Source organism: Miscanthus floridulus, chromosome 6 (assembly GCF_019320115.1).
Source record: "Miscanthus floridulus cultivar M001 chromosome 6, ASM1932011v1, whole genome shotgun sequence".
Lineage (NCBI taxonomy): Eukaryota > Viridiplantae > Streptophyta > Magnoliopsida > Poales > Poaceae > Miscanthus > Miscanthus floridulus.
This window is the reverse complement of record NC_089585.1, coordinates 21,807,795-21,821,399: the sequence shown is the minus strand read 5'-3', so window position 1 is coordinate 21,821,399 and position 13,605 is coordinate 21,807,795. Positions and strand designations below refer to the sequence as shown.

Here is a 13,605-nt window from a genome sequence, read left to right as displayed (position 1 = left end):
CATTACAGCTTTAGAGCTCATAAACAGATGCATTCAAATGGGTTCACTGTAAATAGGCATAAACTTATAGCAACTTCACATCAAATTTCAGTTGACAGAAGATGCATTCGCATGGGTTCAGTGTAAATACTCTTATGGCAGACAGTTTGTTTCAGTCTTATGCCTCTGCTTTTCAGTCTTAAGAACAGCCCCATTGCACTTATCTCCCTGTTCGTCACCAGCCAAAGGCCAGCGGTAGTGAAAATCATGATAGTAAACCTCCAAAACAGTAGGAGGGTTTATCCAAACACGTATAACAGCTTATACTGGCTAAAAAAAAGTAAAAGTAAAAATAAAAATGCTAAGCATAGGCACTAGGCAGGAATAACTGTCTGATACTAACAAGTTCATATTACTCAGTAGAATTCTGTTACTTATAAAACATCAAAAAATTAAATTAAAATATGGCATAAATTGGTTAGTGCAAAGGATTATGTAATACCAAAACTAATCCATGATTGCAGCTCGTGATCAACAAGTCTAGAGGAGCATATCAAGCATACAATGTGATGTAGACTAGGCCCGATCTTCCGATAGGTATGATAGCGTCGATTGGTGGGGCTCGACGTTCACGATCTAGGCTTCGAACCAAAACTGTTTCGGACCCCCGCAACCGTTACACCACTGCTCCGTTGGTTATCAACCACGCGAACACGATTGACCTCGCCGAGAAGGCTTTCCTACAAGCGAATTGAGAACACAAGTAAGAACGAGATGAACGCAATCTGAAATTGCAAATAAATATGAGGCTTATAATAACGAGAAGGAGTTCAAGTCTTTATTCGAAAGGACTAATCGCCACAGGCGAACAAGATCAAGAACTGGGGCACTGGTTCACAGCAAGCAGTCTTGGCGGCACAGTTGCAGCAAAACGATGTCTGTTTCACGAGGAAATCAAGAACTAAACAAAACCCAAACCCAAACCCAAACCCTAAAGAGAGCGACGGCCGCTATTTATAGAGTCTTGAGTGTCACCCCCTGAACGCGCCCCCTAATGGGCCCAAACACGATACACGATCCAACGGACCAAAAGACGGTGTCGCAGCACCCTGACAGATTCTGGACGCTGACTTGTTTCGACGATTTCCGTTGATTCCGAAGGTCTTTTGATGTGAAACCACTTGGATTGGCTTCCTTATCAAATTAGCTTTCCAACCATATGTGGATCGTCGAAAACGGAGTCCGGGTGCGTCCTGGGTGACCAGTTTAAGGCAGACTGGTCCTGGAGCCCGAGCCGGACTCGAACTTGAGTTGGACTGAGCTTCCACCATGAAAAAGATGAATTGGACGACCATGCTGGACCTCCTCCTATCCTTGGCTTGTATGCGATGAAGTAGTGATGTCCTCGTCACAATGGTTGATCTGCATGTTCAAAAAATTTAGTGGATCTGGATACTCCAAGGACTATCAGTTCAGAAAGTTCATTCTAAAACCTGCTCCTCTGTAGCCTGCCTATGTATGATAAAAAAAACTAGTGTAAGCATATCAGGATCTTAAGACTTAATTCAGATTTAATGTTTCTATTTGCAGTTTAGTAAGTCAAACTGGAATTAGCAAATTGATAGCTATAGATTGAAAGGAGAAAAAAAAATGACCAAAGAAGTGACTCACTGGGTGGCATCCCTCCTAAAAAATTGATAGCTGACTGTGACCTAAACCGAAGTCAACAAATATTCAGACTGGGAACCAAAATTAGAATTTGGATTAAATCCAAGTACTGGTAAATCTAAAAAACAGGCACTAGCCTCTGTACATATAATTGTATTGACTGCAGTGCTCCCAATCATCTTCCATGTGGAATTTTTCTAAAATCAACAGTCTTCTAATTGGATTGGTAAAAAAAATACTGATTTCTCCAAATAGATTGATATGAACAGCATTTTTTTCAATATGAATGTATTGACACACATCAATCTCATCTTTGTCAATGAAAACTGAACATAATCTCTTATGGGTCCTAGATCAGAATAGAGGCAACTTGCGGCTAGTGGCAGTAGTGGCGGAGGACGGAATAAAATGAAGGAATGGCAAAACTGATAACATAGACAATGGAAGATCCAAAGTTAAAAGTAGTCCACACACATGCAAGTATGCAACACACAATTACGTGCTAAGTATGAATTATAGAACTACCAAACATATATATTCATAAGCACAGAGAAGAGAATGAAGAAAACAAAGTGTTGCAAGATCTCATCATCTTATTTGGAAAACTATCGCTACTATGTCGGCGGATAGCCCATTTTTTCCCCCACAGCTTTTATAAAATCTTGTTTCTAAAATCTACTTAACATATTTGAATCCTGATGGATGATCCTAGAAGTATCAACTGAAAATCTTGTACAGAGGCAGCAACATGTACATCATGATTTTACACGTTTGCTATGATATAAAGGGACATGATATAAGAGGCTAGGCTCTGCAAACTTCCAAAAGTAGTATGCACAGTTGCACACACACATGAATGCAATAGAATAAAACTGTCTAATATGTAGCTGTTGATCATATAAATATTACCACCCTCTGCCCCAAATTGGTCATTTTGACTTTTCAAGGTACATAGCTTTTGCTATGCACCTAGATATACTATGTCTAGATACATAATAAAAGTTATGTACCTAGAAATGCCAAAATGACTTATAATTTGGAACAAAGGGAGTAAACAGGATAGAAGGGGCCAAAATTGTGCAGGCCTAAAATTTAAGGTACATGTAATTAATAGCAACAACATATAAGTCACAGATATGCCAAAAAGGCACAGGTTGTAATATGAGAGAATCAGGGAAAGCTGAGTGCTTTGTGCCCTGCTGCTTTGCACTTACACGCAAAAAGACGTGTGCCTGAGCAAGTACACTGCCGCTGGAGTAACTTCAGATGGTCATGCTGCACTATACCTAGGCACACGCTTTTTGTGCATTTAACTACCCTGATAATATCACACTATGGGATACAAATGTTAACGAAGCAATTGAAGAAAGGCTGACAAAAGCTTAGAATCAAATTTTAGATGTTCTAAAACAGGCAAGGATAACTGGGCAAAAGATTGGAACCCACTAGGCTCTTAAATCACGAGTCAAGGAATGCTTGCAGCCTGTGAAGGCCTGGGCATCCAAGGGTGAAACCAGGATTCAGATATAGGGGCCAACTCACCGAGTGTCGACAAAAATTATGCTGTACCACCACCAGATCTTGATGTCAGTTGCCGCATGCTAGCGTCCTATCGCGGCATGTCTCTTACAAGCTACACAAGTGCGATGACGTACTATAATCCCATGTACTAAAACTTTCCTTCCCTCTTAATGAAACACATGTCTTACAGCAGGTTCACGAAAAAAAATGTCGGCTTAAAAAGACGTTGGCATGAAAAAAACTAATAAATCATATTTAATCTCTTCATCTTAGAAAAATGCTAAATATCGATAAAAGCCATCACAACCTTCAAAGAATGAGGTTCTTCAAGAGTTTTGGCAGATCGGGACACCAGTAACAAAATAATTCAAGTTTGCATGAGACTATCAGAGACATTAATGAGTATACAATGATTTTTGTGGTCCTAATCTGATACACTAATCAATGCAAATGCAAAAGTACATGTAGTACACAAAATCAAATCTCAACATTGATTAAAAAAAACAATTTTGTTCTAATACTTCAGTAAGCACTCTAATGCTTTAAGGGTGCAAACAAAAAAAATATCTGATGAAGTTATTTCGTGGATTTTATAAGGTTGATTTTGTAGAAAGAATTTTTCCATTGCAAATAGCCAAAGAACTACAACTTCAGCATCACAGGAAAAGAAAAAATTGAAGATCCCAAAATGGATAAATATCGTCACAAAAACTAAAAAGAAAAAAGTTAAATTATTCATGTCCACTCCTGCTAATGGAACAAGGAGAGCTTTAACTACACGTGGCTTATCCAAAAGGGTAGCTTTACATTTATGATGGTAAGAAATTACAGATTCTTGCAGCTGCAAATATGATGACAGTAAGGCTACATTAGCTAATACACAGTAGACCTATTTAAAACAAAGAATTATGTATTAATATCCATATTGGACCTTTATGAAAGTGCACTTTAAGCAGTAAATCCCTTATAAGAATACTATATGGGATAAGCCGTTAGCAACGCTAAAACACATGGATTGTGAAAAGACAACATGCACAGTCAAGGAAAGAATAAAGCAATGGTGGCTGACTGACTACTCTGCTCGAAACAGCCATGCAATACAATCTACACAAACACAAGGGGTAGATCACAAAGGGCATGGAACTTCAGTAATCAGACCCTATACATGCTACATATTGGACATAGTTGAAGTACCCTGAAGCAAATGAGAGTCTCAATAATCATATTCAATATATATGCCCCAACGAAATATAGCTCAATGTAAGTAAGGCATGCTAATCTAACAACCAAAAGTAGTACAGTGAATTATATTATCATAGACAGCACAACAAACTGAAAGAAAGCAGTGAGGAGGCCCAGAGCACGAGAGACCTGACTGCAGATTTGCACCCTGGCAGCTTAGGGAAGATGTGTCATTGGATGCCATTAGTGGATTTGTGGTGCCGAAGATTAATGAGCTTGGCAGTGAGCTGATCATATGGCACCATCGGCAGTACTGGCCTCGTGTATGGATGAAAACTTCATCTCAAAATAGTCTTCTCCCCTGCATTTTGCACAAGTATGAATAGGACAACCTGAGGAATGGAGTTTTAAATTTAAATATACTATATATTCTATTATGAATTGACCACAAGTTGTTCTGGTAGATGTTTTAAACACAGATTAACTATTACTTTGTCTGGCAGATAGGGCATAGTTTGAACCATCAATAATGGACACAGTAAAGAACCTTAAAGCTGATATGGCAGAAGACCAGAAGTAGATATGTGTAAATACAAGCATATGCAACTTCACATTGTACCCATGTCTAAGTCTAAGGCTGCAAACACCACATGGGAAAAACAGGCAGTGCACAGGAAACACACATAACACATGATCTCAGCCATGAGAATGGAAAAAGAAAGCCATGAATTTTGAGATCAGGTAGATATATTTTTACAGACTATTACTCTTAACAGTCTACTTCATATCATATAAATTAATGCAATTGTGATAAATCTACAGTTTGATAGAGCAAAAATTGTAAGTGCGCACAAACTAGTCGAGTTTTGTAAGCAACTTGGCCAAACAATAGCAGTATGTTGGCAATGAAAGCAAGCTAATTCTACAATTCCCCACTGCTATCCATTCAACTGCAGGAAAATAAGATTTGAACCTAGGGAGTATTTATTGAGCCAATAAATGTACAAATAACATTATAACACTGGGAGCACAGAAAGGAAACAAATCGTGAAACCGAACATCTTCATGTCGATGCTCTTATTCCACAGATAGAGCTAGAAGATGCAATGAGTTCAGGACACTGATCTCTGCAGTCCAAGCTGCCGACAAAAATGGGCCTCATAAACAAAAATGAAATCGCAAGGCATCTTCTTAATCAGACCATAGCAACCAAAAATGAAAAAAAAAGATCCACCCCTGTGAAACATCACAGGTTTTTTAGCTTGTTTGAAAACAGAGTACACACAAAGTGAACTACCACATAAAAGAGACATAAGAGTTGAAAAACTAGGATGCAATAGAAGAATAACCAATCAACTCTGAATATACCTTGATACATGGTGTTTGCCTCCCGTGCTAGGGATCCGTCACTGAAAGCAACTCATTTCTACCAGTAACCATGTAACTGAATAGTGAAATGCATGAACCATATCAAATATCAGAATATTCATATAAAATCTGTCATAGCTTTCACTGTCTCACAGCCGGCCTTGCTGTTGTTTTCCCGACCTTGAATATCCATTAGCTTGGACAAAGTAAAAAAAGCAGTTTAATGGTGGCTGAACATGGCCAGTAACTTTGTTTGAAATTTGTCTGCGAAAAGAATTCGGTACTTGTAGAGTGCATAAAGTACGCTATGTTACAGCTTACAAAGCCACATTTGAGGCACAACTGCTTTAGATTGCCGGATGCAAAAAGGGGGTACCCAGTGCAGAGAGCTCCCGCTCTATGCGGGGTCTGGGGAAGGGTGTTAGTGGCAAGCCTTACCCTCGCCTGTGCAATGCGAGGAGACCGCGACTCGAACCCGGGACCTTCCGGTCACAGGCGGTAAGACTCTACCGCTTGCACCAGGCCCGCCCTTCAGATTGCCGGATGCAAAAGCGGCAAAATAAATAAACAAACACTAAAATACAAATCTATCATGCAGGGATCAGCAACTTAGGACAATAAATGAGTCATGGGTAACATTCCGTGTTTACTAAGTATGTGTCCGATGTTTTAAACAATGTGAGCTGGGAGATATTGCTGAGACCTGATTTCTGACAGGAAAAGAAAACTAACCCACATCACATACCACTAAAACTGGCTGAACAATAATAATATATTCAGAAATCTAAGACCTCTCTAGTAAATTATCAAGATTACACAAAACTCAGTGTGCTTGAAGCTCTCGTCTAGATGTCACGACAAAGGACCATGATATTGCCAAGAACAAATAAAGCCTATCAAGCAATTGATGAATATGATACACATTGATGTCATGCACCTTGAACCATGAAAACTTAGGTTTCAACCACACACTTATCCTCAACATTGTCATTTGTTTGGGAAATTTCTGTGCCTGAAGTCATGACTTTATTCTCTTCACACTCAGAGGCTGCATTAGAAAAGTGATTTTTCAACACTGTCGAAATATCTGATTCTGAAGCTCCAGCCAACTTAAACCTTTCAACAGATGCATCAAGATTTGTCTTCCAGTCACCGACACTGAGCTTAAATTCCACTTGAGAACGCTCGAAAAGCATATTACCCCAGAAGAGGTGAATCTGTTGTCTCATTACTGCTGCCTGCTCAGCTGCCTCTTCTGGTGTCAACTCCGGTTGACCACCTGCACCGTGCTGCCTTTTCCTCAGTACCTCATCCTTCTCACCTGCACCAGGTTCGTTTAACTCTGCCATTCTCTGTTCTTCCACCTTCTCCCACATCTCTGTTGCAGCCCTCATGTTATGCTCAGCGCTATCAAAAAGCTTGAATGTCTCCAAAGAATCCCAGGTAGAAAGGTCAGCCTTATCTGCCAGTGCAAATGACCAATGAAGCTTTGCAGTCTCAAAGTGTTGCTGGCCTAAAGCAAGAAGCCCTTCATAGAAGTCTGGCTTGATTTTAAGGGCCTCCTCATACTTGTGCCCTGCAAGAGCGTACCTCTCCTTCACCCAATGATAAGCTGTGCGGAGCTGAGCAGCCATGACTTCCTTTGGAGCAGATTCATCGAGAGGGATGCGCTTCCTTGCTTCACACATGTGCACATTTCCCCAATTGAATAAGGCCAAGGCAGCAACCTCCTGAAATTTAGAAGCAGCCATCTCAAAAAGGGCCTGAGCCTCCTCGCTTGTCACAGTTTCCTCGAGAGCCTCGGAGCACAGCTCCATGCCCAGCTCATGCAGGTCCAGATGTGCATCTGCATCAATCCCAACCTGGTTCCGGAACAATTCTGCAAATTGAAGCAACCAATCATCAATCTCAGCTTCCTTGCACTCAGCATGGCCACAATCCTTCTTTCCTGTCTCCATAATTTGCTCAGCAACTCCGTTCTCGACATCTTGCTTCATCACCTCAGCATTGGTTACCACTGCAGAAGTATTCAAAGTGCTATCTTCACCATTGATCAACAACTCCTCATCCTCCTCCAACTTCTCCTCTTCTGATGGCAAAGTTGGTTCCTGTTCTGGGCTCACCTCAACAAGGTGCAGCCTCAACACCGGGAGCTTATTGTCACCCTCCCTCCCATTTTCTACAACCTCGTGGCCAACTTTATCAATGAATGATTCAGCTAACCGGAGCTCTTCCGTCGATGTGATGGTAACTAGATCACCATCAGCATCCTTATACTTAATCAACACTGCCTTGGATGATGGGAACCTCTTCGCTACAAACTCCCGAAGTGTACGGAAGCTGCATTTCTCTGGAACCTGCCCAAGCCTAATGTCGTGGTCGTACACCAGCTTGAGAGGCCTCCATCTCGTCACAACCTTTTTATTTATAAGCGGTTCCACTGTTGCCGGTAACAAAGAGACCGCTGGCAGCGTCATGGCCTTCTCGGAGCTACCTGCAGCCAAAGGCTTGGCTGAAGATGGCGAGGAATTGGAGAAAGGCACCAGCTTGGGCAACGGTGATGGGTTAGATTTTGACATCACTGCGAGATTTGGCTGCAAAGTAGCAGGAGGGGGTAGTGGTGGTTGTTTCTTAGGGAATGGGCGAGCGGGGAGGGAATGGCCAAGTCCAGCGACAACTGCGGAGGCACCAAGGGCAGCGGGGGAGGGCCGGCTGGTGGGCTCGGTTGCCGAGGAAGCGGAGGCAGCCGAGGACGCGTTGACACGAGCGCGTAGTCGGTAGGAGAGGTCGATGGCGTCGCGGTGGTCAGGGTCGAGCGCGAGGAGCGCCAGCGCGTCGGCGAGGGCGAGCTCGTGGCGGCCGAGCGCCTCGAGCGCGCGGGCGCGGCGGAGGAGAGCGCGCGGGAAGCGCGGCTCGGCCTGGAGCGCGAGGGAGCACTCCTGGGCGACGGCCTCGTGGTCCACGGGGCGGAGCTGGAGGAGGCAGGCCGCGCGGTTGCTGTGGAAGACGGCGCGGTCGGGGTGGCCGCGCGGGGCGAGGCGGAGCGCCAGCTCGTACTGGCGCAGCGCCCCGGCGTAGTCGCGCGACTGGAACAGGCGGTTGCCCTCCTCCTTGAGCTCGTGCGCGCCGCGCAAGAGGACGCCGGCGTCCACCGCCTGGTGAGGCGCCGCACCGTTCGACGCGGGTAGAGAGGACGAGGGCGGCGTCGCCTTCAGATCAGCCGATGCGGGCGGCGGCTTTGCGGCGGCGGCGGCGGCGGCGGCCGGCTTCTTCTTTTTTGCGCCGGACTTGCCCATGGGGATAAGTCGAGGAGGAAGGTTCGGGAAACGAGCCGAGTGATGACTCGCACCGCAGTCTGGGGGTCTCTGGCTTCCCCGTAGTGGTAAAATAAAAGCAAACCCTAGGTCAAACAAGGAACCGGCCTGTTTGGATCCTTAAATTGAGCCGAATTTGATTTGATATGATTCCAGGACCGGCTTGCTTGGGTCCATCTAAATTTAGAGAGATTGATCCACGGCTTGTGGGCTTCGGCGGCTGGGCCTTGAGGACCAACGGGCGGGGCAAAGGTGCTTAAAAAAAATGGAGCGAAACGTGATTAGGATGGATGGGTGGGGGCGAGGTTACCGGGTCGACCGTAATTACCGGACCCACCTGCGTGACCGGAGGAAAGTAAGGGCCTGCCGGCTCTGGCCCCGTAGCTCTCATCTAACTTTTTTTTTTTCCCTCTTATCTAAGTACAACTATAGTATCTGTTCGGATACAGACACATACCATCACACACACGCACACCTCATACACACACGGTATACAAACAGACCTACTACAGCTATATTAGACAACGAACGCAGCTACCACCACACACACGCACACCTCACACACACAAGGTATACAAACAGACCTAAAGTTATACTAGACAATACTTGACCATTATAGCATATCTGCGAAAGAGGCACCTAAAAAAATTGGAAAATAACCCCGGTGAAAATCATGCGTTGCGCATGACCGGCGGCTTCCGCAGCTGGAAGACCGACCGATCGAGCTATGGCTCGTTCCAGCTCTCATCTAACTATTCATATTTGTAGTGGTTTTTTGGGAAGGGATGAGAGGAGAGCAGTTCTCGTCGTACTCGCGCGGAGTAACACGTTAAGCTGCACGTGCCCAGCGAATAAGAGCATCTGCCCCGTGTTTCTCTCCCAAACACTCAATGTTTTTCAACTCCCAAGAACGTATCGGGAAAAAAAAGATCATCTCTAGTACCCCATATTTAACTTTAAAAAATCAAAATATTGGTCCCACACCTTTTTTTCCTGCGCTTTTTTTCACGTCACGAGGTCGCGACCCCCGATCGTCTGCCGTCGCAAGCCAGGCTAGTGGCCTCGTTGAGCAGGCGTCCACCAGGAAGCACCCGCAGCAGCAGCAGCCGGCAAGCAGCAGTACCAGCCGCCCAGCAGGAGACGCCCAGCAGCACAGTAGCAAGCTGCACAGGACCATGTACACAATATGTACATGCAAATCCCGGCGGCAGAGATGCAACAGCCGGCCACGTACGTGATGTGTACATGCAAATCCCGGCGGCAGAGATCCGGCAGCCGGCCACGGCCAGGCCAATCCCGCCGGCGGCGGCTGCCAGGCCAATCCTGGCGGCGGCGGCCATGCCAAGTACGGCGGCGGCGGCGGCGGGCGGCAGGAAGCCCAACGACCGGCCAATCATCATACGCCGACAACGATCGAGCAGTAGATATACAGTACGTACCTTGTCCCTGATCTGCGGCGGCGACACTTCTCCCCTCGACGGCGTGCGTCGGCGTGGAGATGAGCAGATCGATAGGCATCATCCAAAAAAAGCTGTTGGCGTACGTAAACTACCGCATTGTTCATCCAGCATCAGCGCTACAGCAGCACAGTTTTGTCGTCTGCGTGACTGCGTCGTCGTCCTAGATTCAACTAGATGGTACGGCGACAATCCTTATTATGTAATAATAAGCATACTATATTTTTGGGCTTCAGCACCTGAAGGTAAGCTGACACTTTGAATAGGGGGAATTTTTTTTCGTGATTATTGTATCTAGTATTGACATGGTACTGATGAGATCAATAGAGTTACATAAAGCAAAGGTAAAATTTTAGCTAGCTGATATTTTACATCATTAACAACAGAAGCGTCAGACATCTCCTTGGAACAATCACTGTCGCTATTATTCAGCACATGCCGTTAGCTGTATGATCAAATCGAGTAATGTAGGGAGGTAGTTTAATGGCTGCATCAATTACCTTGCTCCTATGTGAACTGCAAAATAGAGATATACATGCCAAAATTTGATATGTGCACTATGTAAGGTAGGCACAGAGCACAAAATGTAAGAAATGGGATATCATACATACACACATATGAACTGTTGAAAGCAAAGGTTTGGAATTGACAGTGGCAGATCTTTTGCATAGCACCGTTCATAATCAAACTGAATTTGTGTGGTCTTGTATCTACAAACATAGAAAAAAATGTGAGGAAATAATGTAGGTTGGTGAACTGGTTCGAGTTGGCAGTAATGTGAAATGAAACATCTACTGTAATGTGAAATTGACAGGGACCAAAAAAAAGGTTTGAAAGCAAATGTGAAGTTGGCAGAGGTTCATCTACTGTAATGTGTATATGTAGAATTATAAATTTGTAATCCTAAAAAGAGAATGACTTACATATGGCAGGCATGTCAGCTGAACAATAATCTATGTAGTAGTCTTGTTCGTCGAGAACCCTGCATAAATAAAAGGCAAACCAATTAGATAAGTATTGTAACAAACCAAAACCTTACCGATCAATGTGAATCATCAGAGGGAACCTTCATCTGGTATACTGAACACTGTTCAGGTATCAATATCAGTGCATAGAGAAATCATTGTAGGGATAAATATTGATCCCGTTAGGTTCGCTGAATCTTGGCTGAAAACACTGTTCTGGCTGAATTATTGTGAGAGAAAAACACTGTACCAGCTGAACAAACAAGCCGAACAAACCGAATATGGGGTAAGCCGAACAGGACCATTATTATACCGATTGATCATGGTTAACTGCCTCTGGCTAGAACTTTGTAGGAATAAACATTTTTTATATGCATACAGAAACATAGGTAAACTACGGATATTCTTTGTAGTGGGCTAGTGGCTATTCGGGCATCGTGAATTTATAACTGGTACAGAGAGAGGCCAAACTCCAAAATTCAGAGCAAAGGCAAAGATACCGAATGGACTGTAGAAAATGCACCGAATGGACTGTGTAGAAAATCCAGAGCAAAGATCCTAGGTAGCCCTTTAGGATGTGGAGTAAAGCACCACAAATTCACCCTCCGGGGCAGGCTCCGTCTCGTCCGACCCTTAAATCTGCGCTCCGCCTCGCTCAACCCTCGGGTTTGTGCTCCGCCTCGACTGAAAGGATCAAGATGTCTAAGAAGGGGGTTGAATTGGACTAATTCTAAATTTCTTTGCAATAATTAAGTCCTATGGTTAGCCCAATTAATCCCTTGTGCCTAGAAAGTGTATCTATTGATCTACCGCACAAAAGTTTAGCAACCTATGTTCCAATCCTACTCTAGCATGGCAATTCTATGAATGTAAATGACAATAATTGAATTGCTCAAATTAAATGCTCAAAGTAAATAGAGAAGGAGGAACGCGGCGATATTTTGCCGAGGTATCGGAGAGTCGTCACTCTCCACTAGTCCTCGTTGGAGCACCCGCGCAAGGGTGTAGCTCCCCCTTGATCCGCGCAAGGATCAAGTGCTCTCTACGGGTTGATTCTTCGACACTCCGTCGCGGTGAATCACCCACAACCGCTCACAACTTGAGTTGGGTCATCCACAAACTCCGCCGGATGATCACCAAACTCCCAATCACCACCAAGCCGTCTAGGTGATGACGATCACCAAGAGTAACAAGCACGCACTCTCACTTGACCATGACAAGCCTAATAAGAAGGGTGGATGCACACTTTGCTACTCTTGATCTCACTAATGAGGGCTCTTTTTGGGATTCTCAAATCTCAATCACCTCACTAGGACCTTGCTCTTTTTGGCACTCTCAAGGGTGTTTCTTAGCTATTGGAATGAGCAAAAGTACCCCCACACACGAATGGAGGAAGTATTTATAAGCATGGCTGAAAAATGAACCGTTATGTGCCTCTGCGGGGTGACCGAACGCTTTGGTCATGTTGACCGGACGCTCCAGTGTTTAAGTGATGACCGGATGCATCCGGTCGTGATTTTCCCTCTCTGGAATCTTACTGGAGTCGACCGAACGCTGGGACTTAGCATCCGGTCAACACTAACCGGACGCGTCCGGTCGTGATTTTCTCTCTCTGGAACCTTACTGTAGTCGACCGGACGCTGGGACTCAGCATCCGGTCACTTCACCTCTCAGCATCCGGTCACTTCCAGACGACTTCACCTTGATCAAATGAACTGACCGGACTCTGTGCCAGCGTCCGGTCATAGCGAAGCCAGCGTCCGGTCAGCATTTGACCATCCATTCACTTCCAACTTTTGATCATACGTGAATGAAGTTTGCTCCAATGGATCTAAGAGCTTTTTAGGAGCTACCTAGTGCTAGGTTTAGCAAGTGTGCACCACACCTAACCCACTAGACTCACCTAGGTCAAGCTACCCATCCATACCCCCCTTAATAGTATGACCAAAGGAAAAACAAAGTCCTAAACTACTCTAAGTGTCTCTTCAACTCCAATCGACACTTAGAACTAGTCCATCCTTAACCTTGTCGTCCATCCTTTGAAAACCGAAACGATTTCCATCGTAGGGGCATGCCCACCATGATAGCCCAATCGATCTCCATTACCATAACCTAACTTAATTGCCTCTGTAAAACACATATTAGTCATAG

At 44.5% G+C, this 13,605-nt stretch overlaps 1 protein-coding gene across 5 annotated transcripts; it reads right to left on the bottom strand.

Annotated features, from left to right (window-relative positions):
• Window positions 1-360: 360 nt before the first annotated feature.
• Window positions 361-9,085, bottom strand: LOC136461848 (protein CLMP1). Of its 5 annotated transcripts, XM_066461177.1 has the most exons (5): window positions 6,656-9,085; window positions 5,719-5,914; window positions 4,540-4,711; window positions 1,651-1,691; window positions 361-1,401 (listed from the first exon to the last, which is right to left on the bottom strand). In XM_066461177.1, the coding sequence occupies exon 1, from the start codon at window positions 9,012-9,014 to the stop codon at window positions 6,672-6,674; it is 2,343 nt and encodes a 780-aa protein (XP_066317274.1). In that variant the 5' UTR covers window positions 9,015-9,085; the 3' UTR covers window positions 361-1,401; window positions 1,651-1,691; window positions 4,540-4,711; window positions 5,719-5,914; window positions 6,656-6,671. The 5 variants fall into 5 exon arrangements, with proteins under 5 accessions (XP_066317274.1, XP_066317273.1, XP_066317272.1 ...); XM_066461176.1 differs by having other exon boundaries at window positions 1,651-4,711; XM_066461175.1 differs by having other exon boundaries at window positions 361-1,691.
• Between the last annotated feature and the right edge of the window lie 4,520 nt (window positions 9,086-13,605).

Coding starts and splice junctions, on each gene's coding strand:
- LOC136461848 (XM_066461176.1), bottom strand. CDS start 9,014: ATGGGCAAGTCCGGCGCAAAAAAGAAGAAGCCGGCCGCCGCCGCCGCC.